This window comes from Triticum dicoccoides, chromosome 1A (assembly GCF_002162155.2).
Source record: "Triticum dicoccoides isolate Atlit2015 ecotype Zavitan chromosome 1A, WEW_v2.0, whole genome shotgun sequence".
NCBI classification, from domain to species: Eukaryota; Viridiplantae; Streptophyta; class Magnoliopsida; order Poales; family Poaceae; genus Triticum; species Triticum dicoccoides.
The window spans coordinates 575,758,710-575,772,962 of record NC_041380.1 but is presented as its reverse complement, the minus strand read 5'-3'; the positions used below and the strand labels follow the sequence as shown (position 1 = coordinate 575,772,962).

The 14,253-nt window shown below is 44.1% G+C and overlaps 1 protein-coding gene across 2 annotated transcripts in view; it reads left to right on the top strand.

The window, feature by feature from the left end:
• The window catches only part of LOC119291787, a 16,256-nt gene extending 3,182 nt beyond the window's left edge, over nucleotides 1-13,074 (top strand). For both annotated transcript variants that reach the window (XM_037570603.1, XM_037570597.1), the window contains exons 3-5: nucleotides 10,195-10,321; nucleotides 10,510-10,631; nucleotides 12,598-13,074. In XM_037570603.1, coding sequence (XP_037426500.1) covers nucleotides 10,222-10,321; nucleotides 10,510-10,631; nucleotides 12,598-12,762 — 387 coding nt within the window. In that variant the 5' untranslated portion in view covers nucleotides 10,195-10,221 and the 3' untranslated portion in view covers nucleotides 12,763-13,074. The remainder of the gene's footprint in view (nucleotides 1-10,194; nucleotides 10,322-10,509; nucleotides 10,632-12,597) is intronic.
• The last annotated feature ends 1,179 nt before the right edge of the window (nucleotides 13,075-14,253 follow it).

The window sequence follows — 14,253 nt, the reverse complement described above, 5'->3', positions numbered from 1 at the left end:
GGGAGAGAACTAAATAATTGTTGTGGTGTTCCGTCAATATGCAACCCGTTGCATATTGAGCTCCACTTAACTTGTAGTATTGTTTGTTGCACTTTGCCATGCCATGCCTCATTAAACCGGACATGCATCATACTCGTTTGTGCATCATGACTTGTTTATGCTTGTGTGTTTACTATGTTGTTTGTTTCTTTCCAGGTTGTTTCTCTCGTTAGCTTCGGTTTCGTTCCGGAGTTGTGAGGATTCGTTCGTCTACTACCGTTTGTCTTCTTCATGGACTCGTTCTTCTTCCTTGCGGGATTTCAGGCAAGATGATCATACCCTCGAAATCACCACTATCTTTGCTATGCTAGTTTGCTCGCTCTTTTGCTATGCCAATGCTACGATGCCTACCATTTGCTTGTCAGCCTCCCAAATTGCCATGTCAAACCTCTAACCCACCATGTCCTAGCAAACCGTTGATTGGCCCGCTTTGCTCAGCCCCTCTTATAGCGTTGTTAGTTGCAGGTGAAGATTGAAGTTTGTTCCTTGTTGGAACATGGAGATGTTGTTCCTTGTTGGAACATGTTTACTTGCTGGGATATCACAATATATCTTACTTAATTAATGCATCTATATACTTGGTAAAGGGTGGAAGGCTCGGCCTTATGCCTGGTGTTTTGTTCCACTCTTGCCGCCCTAGTTTCCGTCATATCGGTGTTATGTTCCCGGATTTTGCGTCCCTTACGCGGTTGGGCTATTATGGGAACCCCTTGACAGTTCGCCTTAAGTAAAGCTCTTCCAGCAATGCCCAACATTGGTTTTACCATTTGCACTAACAACCTACCACCTTCCCTTGGGTTCTGCAGACTCAAGGGTCATCTTTATTCTAACCCCCCCGGGCCAGTGCTCCTCTGAGTGTTGGTCCGAACTAGAGCCCTGTGCAGCGCCCCCTCGGGGAAACTCGAGGTTTGGTTTTAGTTGTACGGATTGCTCATCTGAGTGTGCCCTGAGAAAGAGATATGTGCAGCTCCTATCGGGATTTGTCGGCACATTCGGGCGGTGTTGCTGGTTTAGTTTTACCCTGTCGAAATGTCTTGTTGTACCGGGATACCGAGTCTGATCGGAACGTCTCGGGTGGAGGTCTATTCCTTCGTTGACCGTGAGAGCTTGTCATGGGCTAAGTTGGGACACCCCTGCAGGGATTTGAACTTTCGAAAGCCGTGCCCGCGGTTATGGGCAGATGGGAATTTGTTAACGTCCGGTTGTAGAAAACCCGAAGTTGACCTTAATTAAAATACATCAACCGCGTGTGTAACCGTGAGGGTCTCTTCTCGGCGGAGTCCGGGAAGTGAACACGGTGTTGGAGTTATGCTTGACGTAGGTTGCTATAGGATCACTTCTTGATCATACTTTTATCGACCGTGCTTTGCCCTCTCTTCTCGCTCTCTTTTGCGATTGTAGCCACCATATATGCTAGTCGCTTGCTGCAGCTCCACCTCATTACTCCATCCTTCCTATAAGCTTAAATAGTCTTGATCTCGCGGGTGCGAGATTGCTGAGTCCCCGTGGCTCACAGTTACTTCCAAAACCAGTTTGCAGGTGCCTATGTTACCGAACAGGTGACGCAACCAAGCTTAAGGAGGAGCTCGATGAAGATCTTGCCCTTTGTGTTGTTTCGTTCTAGTTGATCAGTAGTGGAGCCCAGTTGGGGTCGATCGGGGACCTTTGTCGCATTTTGGGTTCTTCTTTTATTTTGGTTCCGTAGTCGGACCTTGATTGTATCTGGATGATGTAATGCTTTATTCATGTAATTGTGTGAAGTGGCGATTGTAAGCCAACTATGTATCTCTTTCCTTTATGTATGACATGGGTTGTGTGAAGATTACCTCACTTGCGACATTGCTTTCAATGCGGTTATGCCTCTAAGTCGTGCTTCGACACGTGGGAGATATAGCCGCATCGAGGGCGTTACAAGTTGGTAATCAGAGCCTTCCCCGACCTTAGGAGCCCCACTGCTTGATCGTTTTTAGCGGCCGAGTTGTGTCTAGAAAAATATTTTGAGTCATTTAGGATTATATATATCGGAGAGTTAGGAATTCTTTTTACTCCCCAGTCTCTTCATCGCTCTAGTAAGGCATCCTGACGTAGAGTTTTGACTCTTCTTTTCTCAAATTTCACTAAAAAAAATTTTAGGATCACGCGGGTATCTTGGAATCGTTCCGATGGTTTTATGATGAGAACATTGTCTTGGTGCCTCCTGTCAGGGGTTTAGTGGAAGTGTCCCGGGGAGTTGAGCTCTGAGGTGTTGTCGTCATAATTTTATCGTTGCAGTTCTGGAATACCTGAGTTTAGTACGCCGACATCGAAAATCTCTTTTATGCAGTTGTTGGTGAGATAACCCCGATAACCCAGTACTGAGGTGAGTACGGGAGTATTGCCATGACTTGTATAATGGATGATTTTCGAAGGTTGAGGTAGATGATTTCCGAAGGTTTCTTGGTTATGTGTTGAAGGATGGATACAGCTGGATGTAGGAGTTGTTAGTTTGTGTGAGATATTATGCTTCCCCTGTATCCCCAACACCTGATTGCATAACCGGAAAATTTCGGGAGTTTCATAGGTGGGAATTCAAGTAGCTCTTAGGATATCTTTCCGACGGATGTATGATACGAAATTGGGGTTCGACGTCTAGTGGTCCGCCTATTCACGGTTGGTTTTACAGTGTTCTCGTTGTGTCTTAAAGAGTCCTTGGCTATGCCGACTCGGGGACGCTTCGTATGTCATGTGCACTGCCTTGTACATGATGGTGCTGTACGATCGAGCCCGTGTAGGCCCCACCATGAAAACTTCGGACGAAATCTCTATCATATGTTTGTTCTGGCTTATTTTGCAAGCCAATCCTTTGTTTTGTTTTGAGTTGTGGTATTCGAGTTGCTTCGAAGTCAAATGTTGGTTCCATACCTTTCCGAAATGGTGTTCTCATATTCCGATGTGAATACCAATCCTTCTCGACAATCGAGATTGTCATGTCAATCCTTTTCAACCGGCGTGTTTCTCTTCAAGTGGATCCGATCACTTCAACATCAGCAAGACCATTTATCACTTCTTCTCAACGGTGTTTGTTTCATCCGTCTCCAAGTTGCCTTTGTTTTTTCCCACCCTCCCTCCCTTTTGTTTTTCTTCAAGGACTAAGATTTCTTCTTCAAGTATCCATTTTATTGATGGGAAGTTTCTCCATTCTTTTCCGTCAATGTTCTTATCCGGTGATTCTCATGAAGATTCTAATGGAGCTTCAAGTTCGTCACTCTTCATTCTCGTTTTCTTCTCCGGTGGATTTACCTCAAGCTTTCGGTGTTGATCATATCCTTATCCTCGTTCAATTGCTATCCCATGCCGGTGCCTCTCATAATCATCCATCTCTCGCTATTAAATTGTTCCGGAGTGCTCAAGATTTCTCGAAGATTCGTGTTTCCACTCTGCATTCGTTCAAGCTCTTTCGAGATTGGTATCTCATTCAAGTCATTTAATTCAACCGGTGCAACATCTCTTTTAAATCTTTTCAACGGTGTTCTTTTGAGTGGGCCCTAACCCACAGGTCTTTTCCCAGGATCTTACCTGACTCTTCTAATTCTCCCGGAGATGTCCATAAAATTCTTTTCGAAGTTTGACGTAAGAATGAGTTATCATTAGTCAAATGCTTTTCTCCAAGATCTTTCAAATTCTTTTTATAGTTGGCTCAACCTCTTCGCTTTTGATTCTTCCGGTGTGCCTCAAAAATTCTTGGTGGTGTCTCGTTGTCATTCTCATCATTTGAAGACCGAAGAAGAGTTTCTCTTTAATCTTGCTCTATTCTCTTCAAGATTCATGGTGCTAGCTTGTTGCCATCCCCTCATAATTGTTTCGATTGTGAGAATCTTTTTCACCCATCAGGAGATATTCAAGAGTCTTCTCAGTTTGTCATCCGGAGTCCATCAATTCAGGTTTATTCATTCTCAGCTGTCAGTTATCATTCTCCTAACTTGCCGGTGCATCTATCGAATATCCTCTAATCAGTTCTTGATCTCTTTGTTCTCATGTATCTAGTTTGTCTCAAGCACCTTCGTTCATTTGCTAATTCTTACCGGTGATGCACCCCTACTTCGATCATTTTCAATTCTTACGGTGGTTCTTTCAAGATCTCTCTTCCTTGTTCATCATATCAATTCTTTTGTTGTTCCAATCCTACTGGTGGTTCGTTGAAGACCTTCTCAAGTTTACGCTATATCTCTTTTAATCCTTTCTACGAGAATAAGTAGTATGCCAAATCCGTTGATTGTCGTCAATTTAATTGGTGAAGGATAAGCATAACATAATTCTTATTCTTGTTCATCCAAGTGATTAATTCTTTATTCCGGAGGCCCTTAAAATTCTCGGTTTCATTTGTTTCATCTTCTCTTTTTCCCAGAGTTCCAAGCTCTAATTATCACGGAGATCCATCTAAATCATTGCAAGGATTCACCTTGTGTTTTCAATTTCTCTTTCTTTTCATTCCTTTTGTTTACCGGAGTTCTTCATGGAGGTTCTACATGATGGTTCATCAAGGATTTATTTCTTTCTCGAAGTTTTCATCGAGATTCTTTCCTAAGGAGCTCAAGCTTTCTTCATATGGTAATCCGGAGTGCAATTCTTTCTACCATATTTTGGAGGTGGTATTATGTCATTCTTGATAATTTGAGTTCATGTTCCATGATTCACATGTTGTTAAGAATGAGTTATTTTTAAATCCATCAACCTCGTTGTTGGAGTTATCTTGTGTCATATTTCACCTAAAAGCCTTCCATTGGGAATGTTGCTATTTGTGGTGCTTGCCAATGATCCAAGTTATCTCTTTATCATCTTGGTGGAAGAAGTTTTCATCTCTTCGTTGATCTCAAGCAAGCAATTGTTTCCGTTAGTGGCCGGTTGTCACCTCATAATTTTGAGATGTTTTCCATAAGCCCACTACAAGCTTGTGCTTTTCATTGTTGATTTTCCAACAACTCCGTTCAATTCTTGTTTGCAAGGATGCTTTCCAAACTCATTTGAGGCAGAAGTTGGCATTTTCTTCTCCATTCTGTTATTCCAATGATATATCTTCTATTATTTCTTTCGGAGGCATTGTGACGTTGCTCTTTTCACTCACCATCTCGATTCGTGAGGATCGTGTTCTTTTCTTGCTTATCCATTTAACCGGAGTGTCGTGTTTTCATTCGAGTTCTCTAATCTTATCAAGTTTTCCCTCCTTCCTCAACTGGAGAGCTGTCTGAAATCCTTCTTACCCATTGTGTCATTCTTTCAATAGTTCCGGAGGCAGTGTGTTGTTGATTTCATCAAGTAACATCCCATCTTCTCAAGTTCATGTTCTATTCCTTCCATGTTCAACCGGAGTACTGCCCGAATTCTTCCCCTCTCATCTTGTTTTAACCGGAGTGGTTTCGAATTCTATCTTGTCCATTAAACTCTTGATTCATGTCTTTGCAACCTTCAAGTTCTCGTAATGTTCCTTGTTCCTCTTTCTAACGGATTGTTTGCAATCTCGTTCATCTCCTTTGTATTCTTTCTTTCAATTTGTTCAACCTCTCAAGGTTCTTTGGTTTCACTCATTGGTCAAAGAAGCAACTTAGGTTTACCTCTTCTCTTCCTCTTCCGTTTCTCTCCGGTGCCATCCTAGATCTCGGGACGAGATCCTCTTGTAGTGGTGGAGTGTTGTAACGCCCCGAGACCGACGCTCCAGAAGACTTCCAGCTACTCCGAGTTTCGTTGTGTGATTTTGTTTTGTTCGTGCATTCATCCTTGCATCATGTGCATTGCATCATGTCATCATGCCATCATATCATTAATTTTTAAAACCTCAACTAAATAAATTGCATAGATCTTTTGATCTATTTAAACCGAGGGAACTCACATGGTGACTTCTCTTTATAACATACCCTCCCGATATTTAGGGAGCTATATTATAAAATATTCCATTGTTTCGGAAATCACCATAACACACTTGCAAATAATTCTCCATGCCTTTGTTATCTCACTTCTTGGTCTCCAACCTTGCCCATAATTTATTTCATCATTTTCCGGAGCTCCACCAAAAATCCGAACATTTTTGGACCTTCCCAAACCTCACTTCCTATTCAAATCATTTGAATTTAAATCAAATGAGTTTGAATTTAATCTTTCAATCATGGCCTTTCTATTTTTCTTGGAACGAGCATATTTTTGTGAGTCCGGGAAAATTGTCTCCATGCGCAAATCCTTTCCCTAAACCTCTCTTTCTTTTCTTTCTTTTCTCTGTTCTATTTTATTTTTCATTAGAGTGAGGGAGAGACCCAGCCAGGCCTCTGGCCATTCCCCTCCCCACCAGGCCGGCCCAGTCTTCCTAGGCCCAAGGCCCAGCCACGCCCCCCTCTAACCCTAGCCCGACTCCCTCCTGTCGATCTCTCCCTCTCGTTCCCCTGTTAGCGCCGCCTCTCACACGCATCGAGCCAGGGACATGAGCTCCCTGCGCCCGATCCTCTCGCGGCCGCTCCCCTCGATCCCCTCGCCTCCCTCCTCTCGATCTCTCCCTCTCCCTCGCTCGTGCCCCCTTCCACAGAGAAAGAGAGAGGAGCGAGACCCCTCCTCCCGAGCGCGCCTCCCATGGCACATCTCGCGTCGCGCCCCGTTCCATCAGCGCCGCGCCCGGCCTCTGCAACACCACCAGGATGGCCAACTCCGGCGGCCCTCCGTCGCCTGCGGTCGTGTCCCTCCCCTGCACCCGCATCCGTCGTCCTCCGCCGCCCGGACCTCTCCTGCACCCTCATCGTCTCGGCCTTCCTCGCACTTCCTGATGCCAAGCGTCGCCGCTGCCGGACGCCCCGCGGCGTCGACTTGCCACCAGTGCCCCTGCCTCCTCCCTCCGCTGAGCTCCGTCGCCTCTGCGCGCGAGCGCCGTGCTCGACCTCCTCCTCGCCGCCCCTGGAACCGCACCGCCTCGGCCTCTGCCGCATCCTCTCGCCGACGCCGCTCCGTGCACCTCGTGCTCCGTCGCCCGCCTCCCCTGCGACCTGGGCGTTCATCCCCGTCTTCCCGGCCTCGTCCGTGCCCCCTAGTTGCCTCTGTCCGCTTCGAGCAGCAGCAGCTCGTCGCTCAGCGCCATGGCCACTCGCGCCCTCAAGCTCCTACGGCAGCCTCACCTTTCTGCGCCACTTTGCCTTGGTCTTTTGACCCCAAGCCACCTCCTCGCATCGCGGTCTTCATCCTCGCTTGGACGCCGAGATCCCCTTCGTTTTGCCAAGACTCGGCAACCAGGGAAGCCCAAGGACGCCCTCGCGGATTTCGCCAAGTACATCTACGGACGCACCGGACGTCTACAAAACGTGTACGACTACGTGGGCTTAAAAGTACCCTTCGGATGCGCCAAGTTCGTCTACACGCTGACGCGTCAAGTACCCCTACCGCATCTACGGGATCTCCAAGAACGCGTACCTCGGCGACCCGTCAAGTACCTCTTCACAAGACCAAGTTCCTCTACGACATGTGTACGACTACCGTCACCAAGACCGGACCGACAAGTACCCCGGCAACGAGATGTACCTCTACCGACGAACGTGTACCACTACTTCCACGACGCCCGTGAACGTCTACCTCCACGACGACCCGTGAACGTCTACGAGATGTACCACTACCGTCGACCCGTGAACGTCTACTTCCCTCTACGAACTCGATCCGCCCGAAACGCACGCTTCGAAGGTATAACACCGAGACGATGTCCGTGGACCGAATGCATGTTGTATGAGATGCCCGTTTTTGCATCGTGTCCGTTTGTCACTCGTTTCCATGCCACTATCCGGTGGGACACCCGGTAGCCGGGACCACCCCACCTTCTATCGCATGTCACGCTCTCGTCACTTTTCCTTTTGCACCGGTATCTCCATGAGCTATCGGGACCGGAATGTTGCCGTGGCACCATTTTTCGTTTCGCCGCCGTGGCACCCTTTTCCTTCCGCCATGGCGACAAATGCTCCTTATCATCTTCATGTTAACGTTTTCATAAAATTTGCATAAACTTGTATATGCCATCCGCATCATGATAACAACATTTAAAATGTTTAAACTTGTTGTTGCATTAAACTACTAAATGGTATGGGGATTTTCCGGAATTGTTGTTTGTTGTTTCCGGCCTCATTTAAACTTGCTTAAATTGTTAGTTTAATTATGCTTCACCTCCTGTCATGTTTAACAACATTTAATATTGATGAGTAGCATAAACGGGAGAGAACTAAATAATTGTTGTGGTGTTCCGTCAATATGCAACCCGTTGCATATTGAGCTCCACTTAACTTGTAGTATTGTTTGTTGCACTTTGCCATGCCATGCCTCATTAAACCGGACATGCATCATACTCGTTTGTGCATCATGACTTGTTTATGCTTGTGTGTTTACTATGTTGTTTGTTTCTTTCCAGGTTGTTTCTCTCGTTAGCTTCGGTTTCGTTCCGGAGTTGTGAGGATTCGTTCGTCTACTACCGTTTGTCTTCTTCATGGACTCGTTCTTCTTCCTTGCGGGATTTCAGGCAAGATGATCATACCCTCGAAATCACCACTATCTTTGCTATGCTAGTTTGCTCGCTCTTTTGCTATGCCAATGCTACGATGCCTACCATTTGCTTGTCAGCCTCCCAAATTGCCATGTCAAACCTCTAACCCACCATGTCCTAGCAAACCGTTGATTGGCCCGCTTTGCTCAGCCCCTCTTATAGCGTTGTTAGTTGCAGGTGAAGATTGAAGTTTGTTCCTTGTTGGAACATGGAGATGTTGTTCCTTGTTGGAACATGTTTACTTGCTGGGATATCACAATATATCTTACTTAATTAATGCATCTATATACTTGGTAAAGGGTGGAAGGCTCGGCCTTATGCCTGGTGTTTTGTTCCACTCTTGCCGCCCTAGTTTCCGTCATATCGGTGTTATGTTCCCGGATTTTGCGTCCCTTACGCGGTTGGGCTATTATGGGAACCCCTTGACAGTTCGCCTTAAGTAAAGCTCTTCCAGCAATGCCCAACATTGGTTTTACCATTTGCACTAACAACCTACCACCTTCCCTTGGGTTCTGCAGACTCAAGGGTCATCTTTATTCTAACCCCCCCGGGCCAGTGCTCCTCTGAGTGTTGGTCCGAACTAGAGCCCTGTGCAGCGCCCCCTCGGGGAAACTCGAGGTTTGGTTTTAGTTGTACGGATTGCTCATCTGAGTGTGCCCTGAGAAAGAGATATGTGCAGCTCCTATCGGGATTTGTCGGCACATTCGGGCGGTGTTGCTGGTTTAGTTTTACCCTGTCGAAATGTCTTGTTGTACCGGGATACCGAGTCTGATCGGAACGTCTCGGGTGGAGGTCTATTCCTTCGTTGACCGTGAGAGCTTGTCATGGGCTAAGTTGGGACACCCCTGCAGGGATTTGAACTTTCGAAAGCCGTGCCCGCGGTTATGGGCAGATGGGAATTTGTTAACGTCCGGTTGTAGAAAACCCGAAGTTGACCTTAATTAAAATACATCAACCGCGTGTGTAACCGTGAGGGTCTCTTCTCGGCGGAGTCCGGGAAGTGAACACGGTGTTGGAGTTATGCTTGACGTAGGTTGCTATAGGATCACTTCTTGATCATACTTTTATCGACCGTGCTTTGCCCTCTCTTCTCGCTCTCTTTTGCGATTGTAGCCACCATATATGCTAGTCGCTTGCTGCAGCTCCACCTCATTACTCCATCCTTCCTATAAGCTTAAATAGTCTTGATCTCGCGGGTGCGAGATTGCTGAGTCCCCGTGGCTCACAGTTACTTCCAAAACCAGTTTGCAGGTGCCTATGTTACCGAACAGGTGACGCAACCAAGCTTAAGGAGGAGCTCGATGAAGATCTTGCCCTTTGTGTTGTTTCGTTCTAGTTGATCAGTAGTGGAGCCCAGTTGGGGTCGATCGGGGACCTTTGTCGCATTTTGGGTTCTTCTTTTATTTTGGTTCCGTAGTCGGACCTTGATTGTATCTGGATGATGTAATGCTTTATTCATGTAATTGTGTGAAGTGGCGATTGTAAGCCAACTATGTATCTCTTTCCCTTATGTATGACATGGGTTGTGTGAAGATTACCTCACTTGCGACATTGCTTTCAATGCGGTTATGCCTCTAAGTCGTGCTTCGACACGTGGGAGATATAGCCGCATCGAGGGCGTTACAGCCACTGCTGTCGCATAGGCGCCGGAAATGGGCGCCAGCCTCTTCAGAGGGCTCATGGAGACCAGGTTCCCCAAGCGGCGTCCAAGATTCGTGTCCCGGCGCAAGAGGGCCAGCCTGCGACCCAAAGGTATGGTGATCCCTGCCATTCCATTTTGTAGCTGTCACGATTCAAAAATCTGCATGGTTAATTTGGATTATCACCATTTTAATTGTGCGTGCCTGCTGTGCTGATTTGTGTGATTCATTCGAACTGTGCGCCGCTCTTGCAGTTTCAGTATGGTTAACACTGCTGATGCTGATGTTATTGGTTGGCAGGTCCACACTACTGGGTGAAGTGCAAGCCGGGGGAGCCTATCCCTTCGAGCCAGCCGAATGAGGGCAGCGTACAGGGGAGGAAGGAGAAGAAGCGGATCAAGCAGCGCAAGGACCTTATCATGGTGTGCATTTTGTTCAGTTCCCTGCAATGCTTGTTTTGATTGTGTGATGGGTTTATGCAAGGTTATCAAAATCTATCTGTGTCTCTGGAGTAGAAAAAGTAACAGGACGATGAAATTCTGAGAACAAAAGTAGTTTTAACAGGGGAATGAAATCCTGAGAACAAAAGTAGTTTTTTTATGCTACCGAGTAGTGCTAAATATCATGTTAGAATGGAACTAGCTAATCATAGGAGTGAAATGCATGGTTAGTCCATAAACTGAAATGGAAAGCACACTTTAGGCCACAAACTCAAAATCTGCATGAATTAGGCCATAAACTGAATGAAGAGCACATTTTAGGCCAGAAACCGCTTCGGGGTGATTAAACCTGCACACGTGGCTGCCAGCTCGGCTGTGGCTGGACCGTACCCGAGTCAGAGATTTCACAGGGGGCTATTTGCAAAATGGCCACAACTGCAAAATTCCCTCTCGAGATCCCCAATTCTCTGGTCACAGGGTGGCGGCCGCGGCTCCAGAAAGAAAATAAATAAATTTCTGCACTTAAAGAAAGCAAAGAAACAAAAAAAAACTGTTTTTGCGATGGTTTCTGTACTAATTCAGTTTGTGCACTAAAACATAGTGTATCTAAAGATTCAGTATCTAAACTAAAGAAGGTTTGTGGAACAGCTGAACTTTTAAACTTAAACGTAGATCAACAGTAAATGTTCAGTCTTTTCAGTTCCTGTACTAATTCAGTTTGTGCACTAAATTCATTGTCTGCACTAAAACAGAGTATACGTAAAGGTCCAGTATCTGAACTAGAGAAGGTTTGTGGAACAGCTGAATTTTTAAACTTAAACAGTCAGTCTTTTCAGTTCCTGTACTAATTCAGTTTGTGCACTAAAATTCATTTTTGCACTAAAACAGAGTATATCTAAAGATTCAGTTTCTGAACTATAGAAGATTTGTGGAACAACTGAATTTTTAAACTTAAACACAGATCAAAAGTAAAGGTTCAGTCTTTTCAGTTAAACAGAGATCAAATATACAATCCTTTCAGTTCAATAGAGATCAAATGTTCAGTTTTGGCCAACATACTGATCACATGTACTCAATTATTGCCGTAAAACAAATTCATATCCAGTTCTTCTACATGAACAGAGCACATGTTCAGATCAACAGAAACAGGAACAAAACCCGAGGCATGCTTCAAAAATAAGCCTCAATACCATAATTTCGCATCATTCCATTGTCATATACTCCCTCTGTTCCCTTTTATAAGACGTTTTACACATTTCAGACACACAAAACAGTTCAAACTGGACTGGCTAAAACGTCTTATAAAAAAGAATGGAGGGAGTACATGAACGCCACTACAGAGATTATGCAGTCGACATTGATAATACTCCCTCCGTTCATGGTGGCTATGGCATGAGGCAGAGAGAAGATGAGAAGAGGGAGACGGAAGGGGGTTCGCTCCATCCGGTGCGGTAGGCGCGACTCTTTACTTTCGACAATTTTGCACATAGCCCACTGTTAAAGCTATCTCTCACAGATGCGGTCCAGTCTTAGGTGAGCTTGCAGCCATGTATGTGTGCAGGATCAGGCCCGGCCAAGCGTTTTTTGGCCTGAAGTGTGCTCTTAATTCAGTTCATGGCCTAATCTGTGTAGATTTGATGGACTAAACTGTGGTTTCAATTCGAGTTAATAGACGAGTAGTCGAGTAGGTATTTTGAAAGCATTGTGCTAATACAAACACCTACATTTCTATTGACACTCTGTTCATTATTCATTCTTGCTTTTTTCCTTTTTGTGTTCTTCTCATGGGCTTGAAGCTACAAGTTTGAAGTGCGTCAGTACTTACTAGTCTCATGAAGCTTACCTTGATGGATGCTTGATAGAAAAACTTATGCTCTGTTCATATGTCTAATTAATCAATTACCCAGACCTGAACTCTATATTTATAATTATTGCTTTGCTTGGGCAGGCTGAGAAGAGGAAGCGCAAAGCACAGTATTCTGTTGCTGTGAAGAGGAAGGAGGCAGAACGGACGGAAAGAAAGATGGCCGCCGTGGCAAGAGACCGGGCATGGGTGGAAAGGCTGGCAGAGCTAAAACAGATGGAGGCAGAAAAGAGAGCTGCAATGGCTTGAGGAGCTCCTCTCTCTGGAAACAAACGGCAACAGTTGTCAGCGATGCCATAGCCCTTGTGGGTGGAGCTCTGGCTGGCTGTACCCCTTCCCTCAGCAGCAATCTTCTAAAAATAAATTGCTGATTTTGTTTGTTTTAGTAGGGTGTTGTCAATTTGTCTTGATTGTAATGAAATATCGGTTTTATGTTGTGTTTAGAATAAACCAAATGATGTTAGTTGTGTGCTGGTAATCAGAAATGACATGGCAAGCAGGTGTTGAGTTTCTTCTTCTGCAGTTCTGCTTGGCATAAATAAGCTTTGTATTGATCTGATACACGTTTTGATTCGCAAGAGTGACCAGTGTTGGAAAAAAATATGTGGCATCTGATACGAGCGTAAGTGTAATGTAGAAATAATGGAAGGATTCAAACCACAGGTAATCCAGGAAACCGAAGAGGGCACTAGTCTGAATCCAACAAGTGCCAAAACAGGCAAGTGCACTATGTAGGTGTAGGATTCCACGGAAATTGCCTTTGGAGCTCGGCCTCCATGGAGGCCTCCAAATTCAAATTTCAAAATTTATCAAATTTCATATTTTTATATTTCAAAAAATTCTGAAAAAATACAGATATGCATGAAGGCATAACACACATGTGTGTAAATTTTCATGGCAAAATACGTTGAAATGAGTGCTATGCAAAGAAGACAAAACAAAAAATGTTCATAATTTCAAATTCTGTTTAAATTTCCAAAAATATTCAGAATTTCAAAATCTGTTTAATTATTTTTTTACAAAAAAAGAATTTCAATTTTTTTAAAAAAACAGATATTCAAATTTTGTTTAAATTTTCGAAAATGTCCAGAATTTCATTTTTTATTTTTTTTCAGAAAATGATCATAATTGAAAAGTAATATTTTTAAAAATTTAAAAATTCAAATAAATATTAAAATTTAACAAATGTTTAGAATTTAAAAACAATCACTAAACTTCAGATTTTTTTTAAAAAAAATAAAAAATATTCAGAATTTCAAATATTGTTATAGTTAAAAAACAGTATTTCAAAATATATTTAAAATTTTAAAAATGTTCAGAATTTCAAAATTTATTTACATTTCAAAAAATGTTTAGAATTTCAAAAATTGTTTAAACTTTCAATAAAATATGTTTAAATTTTTGTTCATGCTTTTTTTTATTTTGTTCACCATTCAAAAAAAATCAGAATTCAAAATTGTTCAGCATGTCAGGCTGCCAAATAAAGTCTCAGCTCAGCATGTCTCAGCACATACACCAGTGCCAAACAACAACAAATGCATTAACTCACCATGTCTTCCCTCATCATGTATCAGAGGAGAATAACTAGTCTAGGCCCATACATGCTACCAAACACACCCGATGAAACCAGCTATACCCATGGCCACCAGCAGCAGCAGAAGTACCATTAGTACACATGATCTTTAGTTTTCTTCTGTTGTAAAAGCGTGATTTGATGGGGGCACAAATCCCACCCGACCG